Source organism: Lepisma saccharinum, chromosome 22 (assembly GCF_977018435.1).
Source record: "Lepisma saccharinum chromosome 22, izLepSacc3.1, whole genome shotgun sequence".
Lineage (NCBI taxonomy): Eukaryota > Metazoa > Arthropoda > Insecta > Zygentoma > Lepismatidae > Lepisma > Lepisma saccharinum.
The window spans coordinates 66175890-66196715 of record NC_139250.1 but is presented as its reverse complement, the minus strand read 5'-3'; the positions used below and the strand labels follow the sequence as shown (position 1 = coordinate 66196715).

The 20826-nt window shown below is 36.8% G+C and overlaps 1 protein-coding gene across 1 annotated transcript in view; it reads right to left on the bottom strand.

The window, feature by feature from the left end:
- Positions 1–700: 700 nt before the first annotated feature.
- LOC146004902 (uncharacterized) overlaps positions 701–20826 on the bottom strand; it is a 401464-nt gene continuing 381338 nt past the window's right edge. Inside the window, exons 9-11 of the mRNA XM_083143930.1 lie at positions 9035–9350; positions 5432–5572; positions 701–887 (exon numbers count right to left, since the gene is read on the bottom strand). Coding sequence (XP_083000056.1) covers positions 701–887; positions 5432–5572; positions 9035–9350 — 644 coding nt within the window. The remainder of the gene's footprint in view (positions 888–5431; positions 5573–9034; positions 9351–20826) is intronic.

Sequence of the window (20826 nt, the reverse complement as noted above, 5' to 3'; positions counted from 1 at the left end):
CAACTATCAAACCACTGAATCGTGACAGTTATATTTCCTAGGAAAGTTATCTAACTAACTCTCTACCCTTCACACAGAAGTAAACCCGAAGGTTTATGGCTGCTGCAATACAAGCCTTCCATCTGTTCCAATCCTGGGTAAGATCAATAGAATCTTTTCCATTTTTAACAATTTCCTTTAAGTTCATTACAACGTTACTCCTCGTCTTGGCATTACTCCAGGTGTCTTACCATCAGGTTTCCCAACAAGAATCTTCTAAACTCTTCTTTCCTATCCATTCGTGCCACATGACCTGTCAGTCTAAGTCTTCTTGATTTAATTATTCTAATAATATGTGAACATGAATACAAATTGGGTGGAAATATGTGTGTGTGTGTGTACATATATATAATGTAGGTCCAGTCCTGATTAGCTTTACTGTCCATACAGTGGACTTAAACTCCAACTCAATCGATCAATCTATACACACACACAAACACACACACACACACACACACACACACACACACACACACACACACATACACACAAATACACACACATATACGTGCTATAGGTGATATGAGTTGAAGAGAACGTCAGAATTACATTGCTTCATAGTTGAAATATACCATCGAGGCACATAAAGTAATAAAATTGTAAATATTCGCAAATTTCCTACATATCCACTGCTCTATCAGTCTTGATGGAATTATATTACTTACATAGAAGTAAAATCAAAATCTCCCATTGGGCAAAAGCTAAATGCTGGAAGACTCGCGTTCCATGTCAAGTAGTCAGTCTCCATCTCGTACGCCACTGAGCTGTAGTAGTAGGTGCTCCAGAGAGAGATGGATATGTAGACGGCAGCCACTGCCGATGATACAAACACCAAGAGCCAGAAGAGCCTGGAAAATTGGATCAACTCCTAATGTCACTTATGAGCCATTCCATGTGAATATGGTCAAATAAGGTTAATTCATTTTTATTGAAAATATCACTTATTATGTATGAAATTAAATAAAAAACTATGCAGAATATGGAATTATTATTACAAACATTAGTTCCATGGCATTTTAATAACATTGTTTAAAATCTAATATTATTATTATTATTATAGAAATTGGATTTTATTTGTGGTGTCTCAACTTAATTTAGTTTCATTATAATACAGTATTATGTATAACATAACAAAACTAAAATAATTCAAATTTGGCTCAAATTGTCTCGCTTATTCTTTCTATTTTAAGCTCTGAAATATCCTACCTCATTTCTGACAAAAACCTTAGTTTGAAGAGTCTATTTATGATAGTTTTCATAGCCTTTACATTGTTCATAATCTTACATGTTCATGTTACACCCTTCTCAAAATTTGTCACAGGCAAAATATGTTTATAAATATAGAAGATAGTAATATTTTTAGAATCTAAAAGCATCTAAATATCGACTAAATTTCCCCTTGTGAAAATATAATGAAATTGTTTCGTTAAACTCATATATTTCACAGGATTATCTGAAAGACTGAGGAAGGTCATATAGTGATGTATCGGAAGGGTCACACCCGTCACAATTACAAAAAATGTATTTTCTGTAGCAGAGAATTAAGATGGGGGAGGAATATATTCTGTTATTAAATATCTTTTATGAAGGAAAATGAAATTACTTAAATTGATAGAGTTACATATTTGAAGGTGCTTAGAAATCTCCCGTGGTGGAGTGATTAGCACAATGCGCTACGACTCCAGGGTTCGCGGGTTCGGATCCCGGCCTGGGTATGGATGTTTGTCAGAGTCTATATATCAATTTCATGATATCATCACTCATTCACACCTTCGCAAATTAGCCAAAGTTGCACAAAAAGCGAAATAAAATAAAGCAAATCAATCAATTGAAAGTCCTAAGAAAATAATTTAAAAATGAATGTAAATTTATCTGGATGTCACACCTCTCACAATGGAATTGTCTTTATAAAGCTTTCATTAAAAGTTTTTGAACAAGGATAGTTTAGCAATACAAGACAACCAAATTTATTGCACATAGACCTAGATTTAATTCCAGATTGTCGTGAGCAATATAAGAAGTTATGAAATAGACGAAACGAATAAAATATACATAACTTACATATGACATATAAAAACACACTTTGTGAAAGTAATAAGAGTTATCCTATTTTTAAAAGATATGCTCTATTATTTAATTGATGATCATATAATTTCTTTCTTTCCTAAATTATTTTTCCACTTCTTAGCTCTTCTCTCCATTCCTCTTCTCTCTTCTCTTTCCATCTCCTCTCCTCTCATCTATTTTCCTTTGTCCTCTGCTCTAATATTTTCCTTTCCATTTCTTTGACTTCTCTAGTCACCTCTCCATCCTACGTCATGATTACGCGTAATCTCATTTTTTTTGCGACTGCTAGTGAGATCATCTCAATTCTTATTTATTTCTAATCACAGTTTCTGCATTCTCTTCCCCTTCATTCCAAGAAGGAATGAAAAAAGAGAGAAACTATCACACTCTAAATCTAAGTAGTATCGTTGACTTTTAAAGAATATTTTGTTAATTGCAATAATATACGAGGGTCAGTCAAATGAAAATTTAATCTGTATGGTGTGCGATCTTAGGCATGGAAGAACCACTACCTCCAATGGATTTTGGATGAATAATGTGTCCTGATCTCTTACTCCTGATCTAATGATATCACCGTTGTTTGCAATTGAAACATTTGTCATTTTAAACTATGCAAGTGTTGCAGATTTCAAAATATTTTTTTATGCGAATGTATCCGTGTCATGAAACATGAAATTTGTTCTTTGACTTCACGTCTCGCTGTTCATCCCACCACGCAGAAAACAATAATTATAATTTCCTCCTGTGATAGTTGTCGAGATAATTAAAAATAACATTATGAACATTTCAAACGTTTGAAATGTTTCACTCTTTAGAATTCCACGATATGTACGAATAGTGAATTCTTAAGCATTATTATCATTGTTTATTATTTCATCCGTTTTCCAAAAGATGTGCAAATGCAGAGTTAAACAAGAATTCAAAATTTACAAAAAACAGTGAAAAAGCATTCTTTAGATCGAAACTAAAGGCAACATGTGTATTAGCTATATATAGTGTGGCGAAACTTACTCATTCAGTGCAGAGGTTTTACAGGATTCGTACAACTTCATTATTTCACCATAACTTACTCTTATATGTATATAAAATGTATGCGTTACTCTTTCTATCCTATTATTGCTATATTTGATCTAGCCAAATCTAATCTACACATGGTTTCATGAAATATTTGACTTCAGACTATATTTTGTAATAATAATGTTGATTTTGCATTAATTGGTACTACGAGTATATATAAACTGTGCGGCAAGTCAACTTTGCAGCAGGTTTTCGCATATGTCGATCCAAACGTTCGCGCAGAATAATTCCACTGAGACATGTTCTATTCCGACACAACTGCATACTTGCAAGAAAACACTTATTTAATTTGTAAAACATAGATAAAATAATGCATTCATTAGGAGGTATGGACTTGATCGTATGCCATTACTGATCAGACTAACTTGGAACCGTAGGTTAGCCAACTGAGATGTCTATTGCGTTAAAGAGACACTGAAACTCCAGAGCGAGTAGAGCGAAACTGAATATGTTGCAGAGCTCGTGGAAAAGGTGATACCAGTGTTGCACATCCCACTATTTTAACCTTTTTATCGTGATTTATTGCTAATCGTGCTATACAGCGACGAGAATGGCTGAATCGAGATCGGCTGTTCAGGGCGCGGATTTGCCCGAGTGTTATTTGGGGCACCATCCGAAGGGAAAAGCTCTTCAAAGTCAAGCAAGTTGTTTTAAATACACATTCCTCCTTACAGCAAGAAGACCAGAATAAATATGGGCGTGAGGTGATTTGCATCCAGGAGGAGGAAACGATTGTTTGTTGATTGACGACAACAGAATTTCCGCGGTATTTAGAGATATCGCTGTGAGAAGAAACAAGTTTTTTTTTTATTTGGACGAGACATGTGTCAACTCGGGGTGTACATTAAATCAAGCGTGGTACAACTTTGCAAACCACCTCCAGGGCTTAAAGCAGACGACGGGAAAGGGGGAGGGGCGTTTATTGTTTCACCCACTGGCGGCAGTGAAGGATTTTTTGAAGACGCATGTTTACTCTCCCATGGAAAGATAGAGAATGGTGATTATTACCAAGAAATTGACACACGAAGATTTGAATCCTCGTTTAGTGAAGTGATTCATAAATTGAAACCAAAAAGAGTAATAGTAGCAGACAATGCACTTCATTGTACATACCACCAATAACAAATCATGCTTTTTTGGTGGTATAAACTTGATTGAGAACGAAGCAACCAAGTTTTTTTATAGATTTATTTCTTACGAAACCAAAAACAATAACTCGTCATTAAATTCAAAAGGGGTCTGTCGTTTACTTTTGCCTCTGTCTTTCTCTTTTCTGCGTGCTCCAAATATACACAGATGCCCTCGTGTTTCGAAGATATTTCGCGATTTGCATTAAGTAATAACACATTTATTTTACTTTTATTTTTATGTTGTCTTTTCGCCATTTCATGTATCATTTTATTCATGTAACATTTATTATTATTTTTTGATCAAAAGCAGTATTTTGTATCTAAATCGTACGGTTTGTTTTGAACATACATGTAAGAAATGTAAATTTAAATGTACTCAATGACATGGGTTAGGTGGCAGATCAGCCTCAGGATGAACCTCGCCCACTCAAATAAACAATATCGAATTTGAAATAATCTATGCGCAGAAAGTACTTTAAAAACTATATGTTTCAGGAGACAGAAAGAGGCAAAAATACATTCCGCTTTACATGCATGTGAGGGTTTTCGTGTGTTGTGCGGTTGGCAATACTGCGGAATTTCTCTGTGTCTGCGATGTAAGCAGCTCGGCGGTTGAGGCAAGACCGGCAATGAAGATTCTGAGCTCAGATCTCGCGCGGATTGATACATAGAACCTGCTTCAAACTTAACCTGTCGCGGGGCTTACTATATACGAGCTCGTCATTATTATACATTATATCAATAGCTGGGTTTCATGTGACGTCAGGATGCGCACAGCCGCCATGTCTGATGCCAATTTCATTGTCGTTTGCAAGTAAATAGCCACCACGTAGCGTTCGTTATCTCCCGTCCACCCGATTGAATTCCGTATGCTTACAAGAACTGACCTCAATCATGGCTGCTAGAACCCACAACGAAACAGTTTGTGACGTAGGTGATACACACAGTTACCTAGGTACTTACATGTAATACGCATGCGATTTCATTTCACTTACATTCATATTTTTATATTAGTGCCTCTGTATTTGGAGATATATCTTTCACTTTAAATGCCAAAAAATAAATAAATAAAATAATCTATGTTTGGACCTAATATTAACCAATTTTGGTGAACTTACTTGAATGAACAAGGTAGTGAAGATTTCTTGAGGTACGAAACGCCATGAAGTGAAGAATTCTCAGCATATTCTTGAATTGAGGAGGATAGAGTTTCCCAAATACTATATACTCTTCCTTGGGTTGAAGCACCGTTTCTAGAACTGTCCATAAACGTTGATTCCATTACCATTTTTGTTTTATATTGTGCTGAGTAAAAATTATTTAAATCTTTGAAATTATGACTTGAATATAAATAGTGCAATAAAAACACGGATAAAATTTCAAGAATGGTTTCATTTGCGTTATTGTGACAATATATTATCCGTTAAAAACTACTTATGAAATAAAATAAGTTTATTAATTAACAAATTAAACAAAAAATGCTATATTGAAAGCCTATGTGTATTTTTATGTAGTTCAGTAAAAAATCAGCATATATTTTTCGGGAAGAAATTCACGAATTAATAACAAGGAAAGGAATTAGGATATTGTAATTAAAGAAATAAGTTGAATAAGCTGATAATTAAAGAGATAAAGTTGGGACCAGTAATGGACTGCAGAAAAAATATTTTGGAACCCGTTGGAAATTACATTAAAGAAAGTTATTGAAGTGTTAGTAACACAGGAAGAAAGCAGAGCATTTGAGAACAGTGAACAAGTGCTGGACCTCATAAAAGGTCTTAAGTCGAATGAGATGAAGACAACAATGTTTAGTTTAGACGTGAAAAGTATGTTCCCGAGCGTCAAGAGGGGACAAGTTTTGGACATTATTAAAAAGAGACTGGGAAATGAAATTATAGTAGAATGGGATAGTGAAAGGGTAGTGAAGGCGCTGGAAACCATTTGAAATGACGGTTTCAGTGTAATAGGGGATAAAATAATGTTAATGAGTGAAGGATTGAATATAGATTCTAGCCTAAGCCCAGCATTGGCTGAATTGGTTATGAATTAATGGGAATAAATAGTGATAGAAAAAGAAGGTGACAAAATGATTCTGTTTTGCAGATATGTGGACGATTGTTTTGGCATATAGAAGGGAACTACGAGGCAGCTCGACATATTTGCCAAAGAAATACAAGATGAAGAATAAAGGATATTATTGGAACTCGATATACGTAGAAGAAGAAGACAAGATTAGCTACCTAGATATATTGATGAAAAGGAAGAGAGGACAAGAAATTGAAACCGCTTGGCATCCGAAGAAGTGTGCAGAAGTGGTTTTCTGCCACAAAAGAAGTGATGTAAGTGGGGTGACAAAAATAAATTTCATAAAGAATATGTAGGACAGAATCAAGAAAATATGCACAAAAGAATGTGAAAAAGAAGGCAAGGTAAATAGCCTATGGAAACAGCTGGAAAATAATGGCTATGAGAAGGAGGATAGACTGGACATAGACAGAAGGAGGAAGAAAGAGTGGCATGGGAGAATTGGAGGAGGAAGAAAAAGAGAAAGAGAAAGGAAAAGAGATGAACTTTGGAATAAGGAATATGGGGTCGACCACAGAAAATATACGCAAAGTGCTTAGAAAAGCGGGCAATAAAACTTACCGGAAGGAAGGGAAAAGCATCTTACGAATAGTGAAGAATGCAAACAAGAAAAAGGAAAACAAAGAACAGGAAGGAATTATCTAGGAAGTGAAATGTAAAGAAAGTCAGAGTGTGTACATAGGAGAAACGAAAAAAAGACTCAAAGACAGGTTGAAACAACATACGGATGATGTACGACTTAAGAGAGAGAAAATTGCGATACTTAAGCACATGAGAGAAACAGGACATGATACAGAGTGGGACGAGGCTAAGCAGATAGGAAGGGAGAAGAGAATATTAGTGAGAAAATGGAAGGAATCCTAGGAAATAGAGAATTTAAGGTAAATAAGATACAATGAACTGGAATGGGCGACTGAAGTAAAAAAGATAATGGAAAAATGTGTTAGAAAGAGTGGAAAGGACAAGAGAGAAAGAGGAGAGAAGAAGGAAGAAGAATGAAGGAAATATGGCGTGAGATAAAGAGTCCAACCACATTCTCTTTCAGGTGAAAGTACAGTTGTCAAGGGAAAGCCACCTGTTAGATTGTTCCAGAACTACTTTCTAATAGTCTGGAGGGGAGTTTTTTGTATATATATATATATATATATATATATATATATATATATATATATATATATATATATCGTCTTGTTGTGTACCTTGTTACATTTTACTTGGTACAGAGTATGAAGAAGAACTTGCTAGAAGGTTGAAACGTTACGTTTAGTTTATGTTTTATAATAAAATATATTTCTGCCTTGGTCAGCATATGAAAGCTCATGAATCTTATACATTACTAAATATAATTATTTTTTTTCATGATGAATATACTGCAATTATATCAATAAGTGTGTGTATTAGAACCGTATATTTCACCATTGCTAAGATTTTATGAGAAAGGTATGTGTCCCATACCGCGCTAATAACACAAATATGTATAAAGTAAAAAAAAGTACGGGGAATTTGGCTGGTAAAAGTCCCACATTGGAGGTCTCGAGAATCAATTTTGGCAGCACTGTACTAAATGACCACGCAGAGGGGTAGAGTAATCTATCAATTAGTTTATGTATAGCAGCTGTTTACGTTAGTTGTGTTGACGAGTGTCCTGCGATATGCAGAATGGAGAAAAATATCGAGCAAAGCATTTGTTTGAAATTTTGTGTTGCCAATAGTCTGTGGTGTTCTGCATCGTTGAAAATGCTACAAAAGACCTTTGGTGATTAGTTTCTGTCGAAAACACAAGAGTATGCATGGTACAAGGCTTTCATAGAAGGCAGAGAAGATGTTGCTGATTTACACCGATCTGGTCGACCTTCCACATCGACGACTGACGAAAACGTCGGAAAAATCAGGACAATGGTGTTTGAAAACCGGCTTGTGTGTGTGAGAGAGAGAGGTGGCTCGTTAGCTTGGCATATCACACATGTCCGTTCACAACATTTGGACTGATGTGTTAGGCATGAAACGCGTCGTGGCACGACTTGTTCCGAAGGAGCTGAATTTCCTGCAAAAAGCACATCGCAGGGATGTTGTTGAAGACATGATTTCGGGAGCCTCTAGTAACTCAACCTTCATAAAACGCATAATAGCTGGTGATGAGACATGGGTGAATGAGTATGACATGCAAACAGGTCAACAATCTTCGGAATGGTGCTTCGAAAATGAACCAAAACCCAAAAAACCACCCCAAAGTCGCTCGCAAATTAAGGTCATGCTCATTGTTATCTTTGTTCGCGAGTTTTTGGCCAAAAACTCAACACATGTTCTCGCCCAAGCACCATTTTCTCCAGATATGGCTCCGTGTGATTTCTTCTCTTTCCGTGATTCAAGTTACCACTTCGGGGAAGGCGTTTTTAATCAATTGAATCCATTAAAGGAAATTCGCAGAAGGCGCTCAGGGCGATACTGCCTTCTGCGTTTGAAAAGTGTTTTGAAAACTTGATGAAGCGTTCGCATATGTGTGTTGCATCTGATGGGGCCTATTTTGAAGGCGACAAAATAAATATTGATGATTAACTATGCATTTTGTGTTTTCTTCACAAATTCCTGGTACTTTTTGTACGTAGTAGTATATTTACAATCCTAGTTATTCTTACCTTCTAAACTTGGAATTCACTGATCTTCCCCTGATTTGCCTTTGATCTAGATATGTTGTATGTATTGGTGGCTGCTTAACATTATCTTTATAATTCCTTATTCGCCACAATCTAGGGTTCTCCTTTCTGCCTTGGTAGATTGGTATGTGTTGCCTGCTATAAACTTTCTTATCATATCTGTTACATCCCATACGGGCAGAACTGACTTTCCTTCTCCCAAATATGTAAAGTGCATACATTGTAAATATGTACACAAATTCTACGACTGAAAGAAGGCTTCCTCCAAAAAACAATCCTGCGATGCCACCAAAAGACACTGCAAATAAAGATTACACACCATAATGAAATCTCTTAATTGCAGATATAGCGGTATAGTAAATATAGAGGATGGAACAGAACTCTACCTACAAACTTTCATAGGTCATTAAGGGATATTGGTTGACTGTTTTGATATGAGGAAGCCATGGTCATCGGTGCCTTATTACAGAGTAATGTCATGATGATGCGTTAAACTTATGGTATGTGTCCTTTATATCGCGATATATGGGTTCTAATAGATTACAAAGAAAAATGGATCAACTACTCAGCGTCATCTGTAATATCATGAGTATCAATACAAAAAAAAATAATGAGTAAAGAAACAAACCTAGGACAAAACTCAAACTTTTTTTCTTAAATAACTATAAGGTATGATAGGTTCGAGTGAAGGACATGGCAATGTAGGTTAATACTAGTTGCACAAGATGAAACCAGGAGGTGAAAATACAAAATATTTAATTATAAACTGAACGTGTCTCCGAAATATGCAGGTACAATGAAGCACGATACAGAAAAGCTGTACACAGAATACATATGTGTATAGTTTCTCTTCTTCTGGCCGTGAAAGCCAAGGCGAGTAGCAAAGCACTAACTAATACCTGAATCCTATCAAGGTACGTGCAGTAGAGTACACTGTGTACTCTTCAATACGCAATGTTTCTTTAAATCAGCTGTTCAAAATGTCGACCGCCATGAGTGTACAGCGACGCAGCATCGACTGTTACACACGCTCTAGCATCCCACGAGTTTGACGCACATCCTCAGCTGCTGCGAAGATCCTAGCAACCAGGTCTATGGAAGTGTCGATTGGAGTCTCGTGCACTAAGCTCTTCACATAACACCAAAAGAAGACATAAGCAAAGGTAGTTTAGTTCGAGTAACAAAACAGATTCCGTGTAAACATAAACAAAGGTAGATGAGTTTGGATAAAGGAAAGAAATGCAATTAATGTGTACTAAGGCATCGAAGACCATGGCTTCCTCATATCAAAACACTCTGCCAAAGTCCCTGAAAACAACATGTGGAAATTTGTGGGTGAAGCTCGTTTCACCCTGTATATATAATTTATGTACAAGTTTTGTAATAAGTTTCATATTAAAAAGACCATTATATTCATAGATATATTCTACAAAATCTATTGAATCTCGCATTTAATATGCTGCCAAATTGATATAAATGAATCACTTCATTATATTATTAATTGAACTATTGAAGTAATATCTATGGACCTCTCTAAGAAATATTTGCCTTCAAATACAATTTCTTCCAATAGCCTTCTTGTAAGGAAACTTAAATTTTAAAAATCCTAAACCGTCTTCTTAAAATCTGGTACAATGCTAGTTGTAAGTTGTATATATATATATGACTCAGTGATCGAATTGGGCCGGTATGGCATACCAGTAGTAAATTAGGATGCCGAAAAGCATACCGGCTGTAAATTTTTTAAATTGGCACTTATTTATTGGAGGTGATCGTTCAAGTAAGTACGCAATGGCCAACAATGTACTCGCTCATTTCTCTCTCCCTCCTTTTCCACGTTTGATTTGATCGTACAGCAGCTCTCTGCACTCTTCTCCCTACGCATCGTCTACTGCCGAGCGCTACTTTGTGGATCATACGTCACGAGAAACACATCAATAGCGCCGATAATGTGCTAAAAAGTTCTAAATTAGACCAAATATAGGAATTCATTGACATACTCAATCAAATAAACATGCAATCAACCAGGAATGTGTTTAGAATTTTATATATGAATAATATTGGTAAGAAATAATGGACATTTACAGATTTACCACATGACGTAACTTGCAATAAATTAAACAGTGTAGCAGTTGCCAGGATAAATCAGTGATCAGGTATGTTAATTTTGCGGTTGATTTTTGTAGTAGTAGGAATTTCTGCAGTAGTGAGTGGTTTAATGTATTGTTAGTTATTACAATTCACGGCACAAATAAAAAAGGAGCGCAATTTGTGGTGCTAAAAGAGAGTGAAAGAGATTCAATGTATTATTTAAGAAATCACACTAAAAAAAGGGATTGTATCAAAAGACAGTTCTGTGCATACGAGCATACCCAGCAATACCAAGGTGGGTGCTATTGATGCTGTAGCATTAGGCCCATTCCTGAAAAAAAAACAGATGAAAACTGACCAGAAATTTACGAAAGCGGAACAGCTTTCTTTTGCTATATTAACCTGAAAATAAATCTTAGAATGAGAATTGAGCCCCAATTTCAGACGCCTACAGACAGCGTTACTTATTATACAGTTACTATTATTATTTGCGCTGTGACGTAGCTATAACTTCGTTGTGTTTATTATTCACCAAAGATTTCAAGTTAATGCTATCAATTTTACGTTAAACAGTTTGCTTTGTAATTTAAATATGTTTTTTTTTTCAATATCTTGGTGATTGTTGTAACTTTATTATTGTTCGGTAAGTGCGACGTAGTAAATTGTTCACCTTGAAAGTTAGTTGTACAGAAATAATCGACGGTATTTCATTATTAGGTTTTGACGTGACCTCACATTTTGTTATTAGTCGTACTGCATCGCGCACGCTTACTATGGCGTCTTAACTCAGTGGGTGTGATACAGCGGAAAAGTAAAGGAAACAAGGTCTCCCCGATGGCGCAGTGGTAGCGTCGTTGCCTTGTAATCAAGGGGTCTGGGGTTCGATACCCGGTGGAGGCACATAGTGGTTCTGATCCCACTTTAAACTATAGGTCCAGTCCCGATTAGCCTTACTGTGCATAAAGTGGACTTAAAACACCAAATCAAACCAAAAAGGAAACAAGCAGCAGCAGAAGAAAAGCTTTTGGCAAAAATTCCAAAATTGAGTTCACACTTCGGAGTACGGATATCTTCGTCTCAATCGTTTGTTCCGGATGCAATTGCAAGTTCGAGTGCTCCTGAAGGTCAGGCCAAGCAAGATGAACCTGTCGAAGCAAGAGAGAATAAAGAGCGGGAAAGTTCAGGGGGGAGAGAAGAGGTGAAAGGAGACTCTATCTCTTAAGAACTAGCTCCGACGATGGAGGATTTCCCCAATGATTTTGTATAGTTGGGTGAAATCAACGATGACACTCGAGAATATTGGGACAAGAAAGGTCCAAAAGACTGCCTACACACTGAATTTATTCTTGCGTACGTATCTGCTCCATGGCCAAAAATCCTATAGACAATGGTTGTGCTACTCGCCTTCGACAAGGAGGATGTTCTGCTTTGCATGCAAATTGTTCGGCGGCAGTGCTGTTCAAGTGACCAAGTTCGTTTCTGGCGGTTTTGACACCTGGAGGGCAGGTGAATATAGAATAAAAATGCATGAAAGCAGCGATGGTCATGTTGACTACATTTTCCTTTGCGAGCCGACAGAGGGAAGCCGGTCGTGTTGACTACCTAGCCGCTAAACAGGTCGAGGAAGAGCGGTGATACTAGCGCCAGATTGTGAAGTGGGTCATCGACACTCTGATATTCCTAGCTAAGCGTGGTCTTGCTATAAGGGGCGCGGATGAGATTACAGGTTCCGCTCATAATGGTAACTACCTTGGCATCATTGACCTGTTGGCGAAGTATGATACTCTTCTGGCTAGCCATATTACAAACTATTTCAACCGCGAGAAAGGACATGTTTCTTATTTGTCATCCACAATATGCGATGAACTGGCAAATCTCACGGGAAGAAAGGTGAAGGACACCACCGGAAAGAATCCAAGGAGGCGAAGTACTTCTCTGTCTCAATTGACTAGACACCTGACGTATTACACCTCGATCAGCTAACGATTGCAATCCATTACGTTCTGCCCGATGGTTCAGTTGATCGGTTCCTGACATTAATGCCTATGCTGAGACACACAGCAGAGCAGATGGCTAGCATACTTCTGAACTTTCTGAAGGAAAAAAGGCTTGGATATTACTAACTACAGAGGCCAGTCGTATGATAATGCGTCAAACATGTCAGAACGGTTCAATGGTGTAAGGACAATTGTGAATCGAGAATGTAAATACGCCGCTTTTATTCCATGCTTCAGCCACAGCCTAAACCTGATAGAAGATCCGGCTGTTGAAAGCTGCAGTAGTCGAAGAGATGAGAGAGTTCTGGCAAGAACATTGTCCAAGGCCAATTGATACTATGGTCTATTTTGGTCAAAATTAAGCTATATTTTCACATCTTCTGGTGGATTTAGCTAATTTATAGGTGTAAGAAATTGCCTAACCATGTTACGAAATCTAAACCCTCGTACTAGGGTGATTAACATTCTTTAATATATAACTAACTAACTAACGAACACTCTAGCATTCCTAAACCCGAAGGTTCATGGCTGCAGCAACATAGGCCTTCCATCTGTCCCTATCTAGAGCAAGATCTACAGGGTGCTCGGAAATTCCCCTTACAAACTCCTAGGGCTAGTAGAGGGGACTGAGTAGACAATATTTGGAATACGAACCCATGTCCGGAAACCTACTGTTTCCGTGCTACAACCATGACAAAGTGTCGGATGTGCCTGTGTTGTTATGCAACCGGGTAGGCAGTACAGATCACCTGATGACCTAAAGTGTAATCTTTTATTACAACCATGTCAAATGAGGTGTTGCGTAAGGCACAGAAGTAAATGACGTGCGACTCAGTCCATAATACAATCGAATTTATGTGGTAATAATGCCAAGCAAACAAGAAATAAACGTACTATTCATTGCTCACAATAACACCTGTGTCGACCGTGGAACGCAACAACTTGTTTCTGTCTTCTGCACTAGATGTGTCGCATACGGCACTGATGTAACGACCACGAACGTCGTTGCACACATTGTACCGACGAATCATGTTTCGGTACACTCGCTCCATCACACCTGGTGTCCCGTCAATCTCTTGTGCAGTGACCATACCTCCTGCCAGCAGTTCGTCCTCTGTGTCTACAGGAATCTCGTACACCATACTCTTCAAACGACCCCACAAGAAATAATTCAATGGCGTTTAAATCCGGCGATCGTGGGGGCCACGCGGTTGGACCACCTTGGCCTATCCACCTTTGCCCGAATCTTCGGTTAAGATATCTCCGAACGTCACATGTAAAGTGAAGCGGTGCGACATCGTGCTGAAACCACAGTTCCTGACGGAAGTCACGTGCCACCAGGTGATCTTCTGACGTCATGTACTACCTACCCGGTTGCATACCAACACAGGCAATTCCGACACATTGTCATGGTTGTAGCACGGAAACGGTACGTTTCCGGACATGGGTTCATATTCCAAACATTGTCTACTCAGTCCCCTCTACTAGCCCTAGGAGTTTGTAAGGGGAATTTCCGAGCACCCTGTATATACTCTTTTCCATCCATACCGATTTCCTTTAGGTCTATCGCAACGTTGTCCCTCCATCTTCGTCTTGGTCTTCCTACAGGTCTCTTACCATCAGGTTTCACAACAAGAATCCTGTAAACTCCTCTTTCCTCTCCCATTCGTGCCACATGACCTGCCCACCTAAGTCTTCTTGATTTAATTATTCTAATAATATCTGGACATGAATACAAATTATGTAGTTCTAAATTATGCAACCTTCTCCACTCACCTGTCTCCTCATCCCCTTTAGGTCCAAATATTTTTCTAAGGATCTTATTTTCAAATACTCTCAATTTATGTCCCTCTTTCAATGTAAGGGACCAAGTTTCACATCCATATAATACTACAGGCAAAATTACTGTTTTGTATATTTTAACTTTTAGTTTCTTAGATACTAAACGAGAAGACAAACTTTTATGAAGAGAGAAGGAACATGCATTTGCTGAATTTTGCCTACTTTTTATTTCCTCTTTAATAAAAGTTTCACTTAATAATATTACGCCTAAGTATTTGAATTTGGAAACTGGTTCAAACGAGTTGTTATCAATAATTAGATTTTGATTATTACCTAACACTTGGTTTCGGCTTGTAAGCATTAATTTAGTTTTCTCTTTGTTAACTTCCAAACCTATCTCTTTAGCAGTTTTGAAAAAAAAATTAGCATATATTCTTAATTGTATTTCTATCATCCCCTAATAAGACTACATCATCTGCATATGCTAACAACTGAGTCACACCATTTAATTTTAGTCCTTCGTTAGTTTCCTTTATCTTACTAACAGCATATTCTAAGCCAAAATTAAAGAACAATGGAGATAATGCATCTCCTTATTCTAACCCGTCATGAATTGTAAATTTTTTAAACACATTAATACCTGCACGAATTTTACTTTCTGTTTCACTGGTGCATTCTTTTATCATAATAACAGGCTTTTTATGTATTCCAAACTCGACTAATATATTATATAATTTATCTCTTGACCGAAACATATGCTTTTTTGAAATCATAGAATAGCTGATGGACATTTTGATGTATTCCCACTTTTTCTCAAGTGTCTGTCTATTGTGAAAAATTTGATCTGTAGTTGATCTGTTACGTTTAAATCCACATTGATAATCACCTATAATTTCATTATCATATGGGTTAGTCTTGTTAAAAGAATGTTAGACAATATTTTATATGTTGTTGAGAGTAGAGAAAATCCACGATAATTATTGCAGTTCATTTTATCACCTTCATTTAAACGCAGGAAAAATTATGGATTCCTTCCACTGTTGAGGAATTTCTTCCTTTTTCCATATTAAACTAATTAATTTATGAATTTGACATATTAACGAATTTCCACCATATTTAATTAACTCAGCTGGTATTAAATCAATGTCAGGTGCTTTGTTATTCTTTAGTCTTTTAATAACTTCTCTAACATCAGTCAAGTTAGGTTCTGGAACTAAAGGTTCTGCTGTGTGCACTTTAATTACTTCTGATTTATCTCCTACGTGAACATTTAAAAGGTCATTAAAGTAGTTTTTCCATCTATTAAAATATCGCTTGGGTCAGCTAGAAAATCACCGTCTTTATCTTTTATCAAGTTTACTTTAGGTTGCCAGCCCTTTCTAAATTCATTTACACCTTTATATAAATATCTGATATTTTTGTTTTTGCTGTTTGTTTCAATTTCGTTAATTTTGCTTTTCAAGTAATCTCTTTTTTTTTACTTCTAAACGTGCGGTTAACTTCTCGGTTTATTATACCGAGAATTATTATTATAATTGCTTAGATTTGTATCATCAGAGTTATTTAGCCACCTAAGTCTAGCCTGATTTCTTACTTCTATTAGATTATAACATTCATTATCAAACCATGGCTTACTTTTCCTTGGTTTATGGTATCCTAAACTATCTTTAGCTGCCGGCTCTATTGCATTACGTATGTGCTCCCAAATCTTATTTACGTCTGTCTCATTTATATTTTCATCATCATTTAAATCCTGCAAAACATCAAATCTATTTGACAGTTTAATTTGGTAATCTTTCTTAATTCTTTCATCAGCAAATTTACGGTATCAAATTTTATAATTTTTAGATTTTGTTGCTTATGATTTATCACTGTGAGTCTTTTCCTTAATTTAGCAATTACTAAATAGTGGTCACTGCCACAGTCAGCACCTCTATTTGTACGAACGTCAATTATCCTAGTATGCCTTCTCTTATCAATGAGAATATGATCTATCTGATTATGAGTTTTTCCATCTGGAGAAGACCAGGTATATTTATGGATATATTTATGTTTAAAAGTGGTACTTTTAACCATTAAATTCTTTGAGGTTCCAAGAGAAATTAATTTTATACCGTTATCATTACTTAATTCATGAAGACTTTATTTACCAATCGTGGCTTAAATGTCTCTTCTTTCCCAATCTGTTCATTACAGTCACCTAACAGAATTTTAATATCATACTGAGAAAATTTATCTAAGACCTGTTCTAACTCTGCATAAAAATCATCTTTAGTATTATCATCTTTATCTTCCGTTGGTGCATGTATGTTTATTAAAATAATTTTACACCACCTACCCTGTAAACCTGCATATGATATCCTATCATTAATATATTCTACTGTTTTAAGAGTCGAGATAATTCTATTATTTATGAAAAAGCATGTTCCAAAATTATGATTTTCAGTACCAACATAGGAAAAAGTATAATTCTTAGTTTTACAATTCTCATCTCCTGGCCACCTAACTTTCTGGACAGCTACTACATCTAATTTATACTTAACTATTTCATTAAATTTACACTGAAATGCCCCAGGCCGGTAAAGGCTCAGAACATTCCAGGTACCTAATTTAATATCCTTATTCCTAATGTAGATCTTATACTTAGTCCTGGGACCTCCCAAAGTAGTCCCCGTCCGGAGATCCTAATGGGGGACTATTTGACCTTCGGAATATTTTACCTTGGGGACATCCATGGCTTCATATTGCTGTTTCTTGACATGTATTTTTACAGTGAAGAGTTGTCAGCTCTACGCCAGTAGTGTAATTGACTGTATTATAAACCCGAGAAATGATGAGCCCCTCTCAGGCAGATTTGCCTACACTTAAAACAGGCTCAACATGCCCATATGAGCTTTTTGCTCAAGTGTGGAACCCTGCCTAATCCAAGATTTTTGTAAAAATACCCTCGGGAAGTTCCTGAGAAATGATGAGCCCCCTCAGATTGATTTGCCTACACTTATAAAAGGCACTTCTGTGAGGTTGTTGTCCATAAATTTGTTAAAAATATGCCCCTTTTTGATTTTTTTTGCCCACACCTAAAACTACGCCAAACGTATTAACACACACAAACATACACACACACACACACACACCCACCCACACACACACATACACCCACATACACCCACACCCACCCACACACACCCACACCCACACACACACACATACACCCACACCAACCCACACCCACCCACATACACCCACACCCACCCACACACACCCACACACACACACACACACATACACCCACACCCACCCACACCCACCCACACACACCCACACCCACCCACATACACACCCACACCCACCCACGCACACACACATACACCCACACACACCCACACACACCCACACACATACACCCACACCCACCCACACACACACCCACACACACATACATACACCCACACCCACCCATACGTGCATATGCTACCTTGTGGGGACTCTGTTAGTGCACATACACTGTGGGGACCGGGGGAAATCACAGTCGTAGTCTGATGTGTTTGTTGAAATTATGTGACAAATAACACAGTAAAACTATAAACTCCCGAAAATTAAAAGTAACCTACATTGTGAGCAAATTATACAAGAAAAACGTTTCCTATCCTTGTGGGGACACCAGTACCCACAAGGCCTGTGAAATCAGGTGGCCTCGGGTCCCCACAAGGTCCATTAGATTCATGAAAATTTGCACATACACTCCATACACACGATTGATTCTGTACAGACGCTGTGGGGACCGATGTGTAAATAAGTTTGAAAATGCTACCCTGTTGGTACTTGACAATAAAAGAGAGGAAATACTTTTAGTCTCTGTCGATTATTGCAGTTTTTTGTCGTTTATGATATTTTTCATAAACAAAATCGTAAATACTTGTCCTGCAGAGAATAAATCACTGGAAAAGAGAAACAGATGTTACATGAATTAGGAGAGATCTGACGAACACAAGAGTACTGGGAAAATTATTTTGGATGTAATTAAATGACTGACAAATAAAGTTAGCAAAATAATTATAATAACGAGTGTTGTGCTATTTTGGGAAGAAATGCAAACTTTTGTCTTTTAAAATGAAGACAAAAAGTAAAAAGCTACATACCAAGCGGATTACAAATAATAATAATAATGATAATAGTAATATTAACGATAATAATAATAATGATCATAATAATAATAATACCATGTGATACGATGTGGAAATCAAGCAGAGGGATATAGGACTTGAAATCGATTCAATAAAGTTCTGAGTTCGATTATTTTCTTCCAGTGTCCCTTCATCAATGTTATCTAATTGTCACGATTAGCCAAAAAAGCCAGAAAGAAACGATGCAAAATGTGATATATATGCAAAACGTATCTTCCATTGTTCTCACAAACTATTTGTGTTTAATTTATATACATTTCGAATCATGCTTTGCTTTAAGTTAAATGTTAATTTGCATCTAACATTACAATGCTGACCAAGGCATTAAACAAGGCTCAAGAGTGTTACTAAATTAAATTAGTCAATATTTTAAAAAGTGATTTTACTAGGGATATAAATTCTGATGGAAAATCGAGTAGTGTCCCTACAACGTTGTTATCTTCCATTGAAGAAATATATAGTGCGCTCAAGGGTATACAAGCTCTTATAAATTTTCTAAGCGGAATAGGGGAGGGGTGTATCATGGGCAAAGCCAATATTATTTTCAAGGAAGCTAAACTGTAACTTTACACGCCATGAAAATAACAGTAACTGTTATTATTATTATTGATTTATGTACATTTTTAATTTATGATAATATATTATTCTTTTATGCATTATTTACATCTCACAAATTCAATCAATTTACTTTACGTGCTCGGATGCTTTGAAATAAGGAAGTCATGGCTTCAATTCGCGATAGAAATTCGATATACGTTTAAGAAACTTTTCGCTCCACAAGCTTACCTTTTTGTTGTTGAAATGTATTATGTGCTCACAACGTATATTACTGCCGATCCAAAGCGAGTAGTGTCCCCACAAGGATGATATCTTCCGTTGAAGAAGTGTTTGATGTCCTCACAAGGTTTATTACTTCTGATGCAAAGTGAGTAGTGTCCCCACAAGGTTACTATCTTCTGTTGAAGAAGTGTATGATGTCCCCACAAGGTTTATTACTTCTGATGCAAAGTGAGTAGTGTCCCCACAAGGTTACTATCTTCTGTTGAAGAAGTGTATGATGTGCTCACAAGGCTTATTACTTCTGGTGCACAAGTGAGTAGTGTCCCCACAAGGTTACTATCTTCTGTTGAAGAAGTGTATGATGTCCTCACAAGGTTTATTACTTCTGATGCAAAGTGAGTAGTGTCCCCACAAGGTTACTATCTTCTGTTGAAGAAGTGTATGATGTCCCCACAAGGTTTATTACTTCTGATGCAAAGTGAGTAGTGTCCCCACAAGGTTACTATCTTCTGTTGAAGAAGTGTATGATGTCCTCACAAGGCTTATTACTTCTGGTGCACAAGTGAGTAGTGTCCCCACAACGTTACCATATTCTGTTGAAGAAGTGTATGATGTCCCCACAAGGTTTATTACTTCTGATGCAAAGTGAGTAGTGTCCCCACAAGGTTATTATATTCTGTTGAAGAAGTGTATGATGTCCTCACAAGGTTTATTACTTCTGGTGCACAAGTGAGTAGCGTCATCACAATGTTGTTATCTTATGTTGAGGAAGTGTATGATGTCCTCAAAAAGTATAGGGGGCTTAAAAAATCTCGAAGGAAGGAGGGGCGACATAACGCATGGGTAAAATCAATATTTCAGTCAAGGAAGCTCCAAGTTAGATAAAACTAAATTAATGCTTACTGGAAGAAAGCAATGTTTCGTTTCTTTTTATGACTCG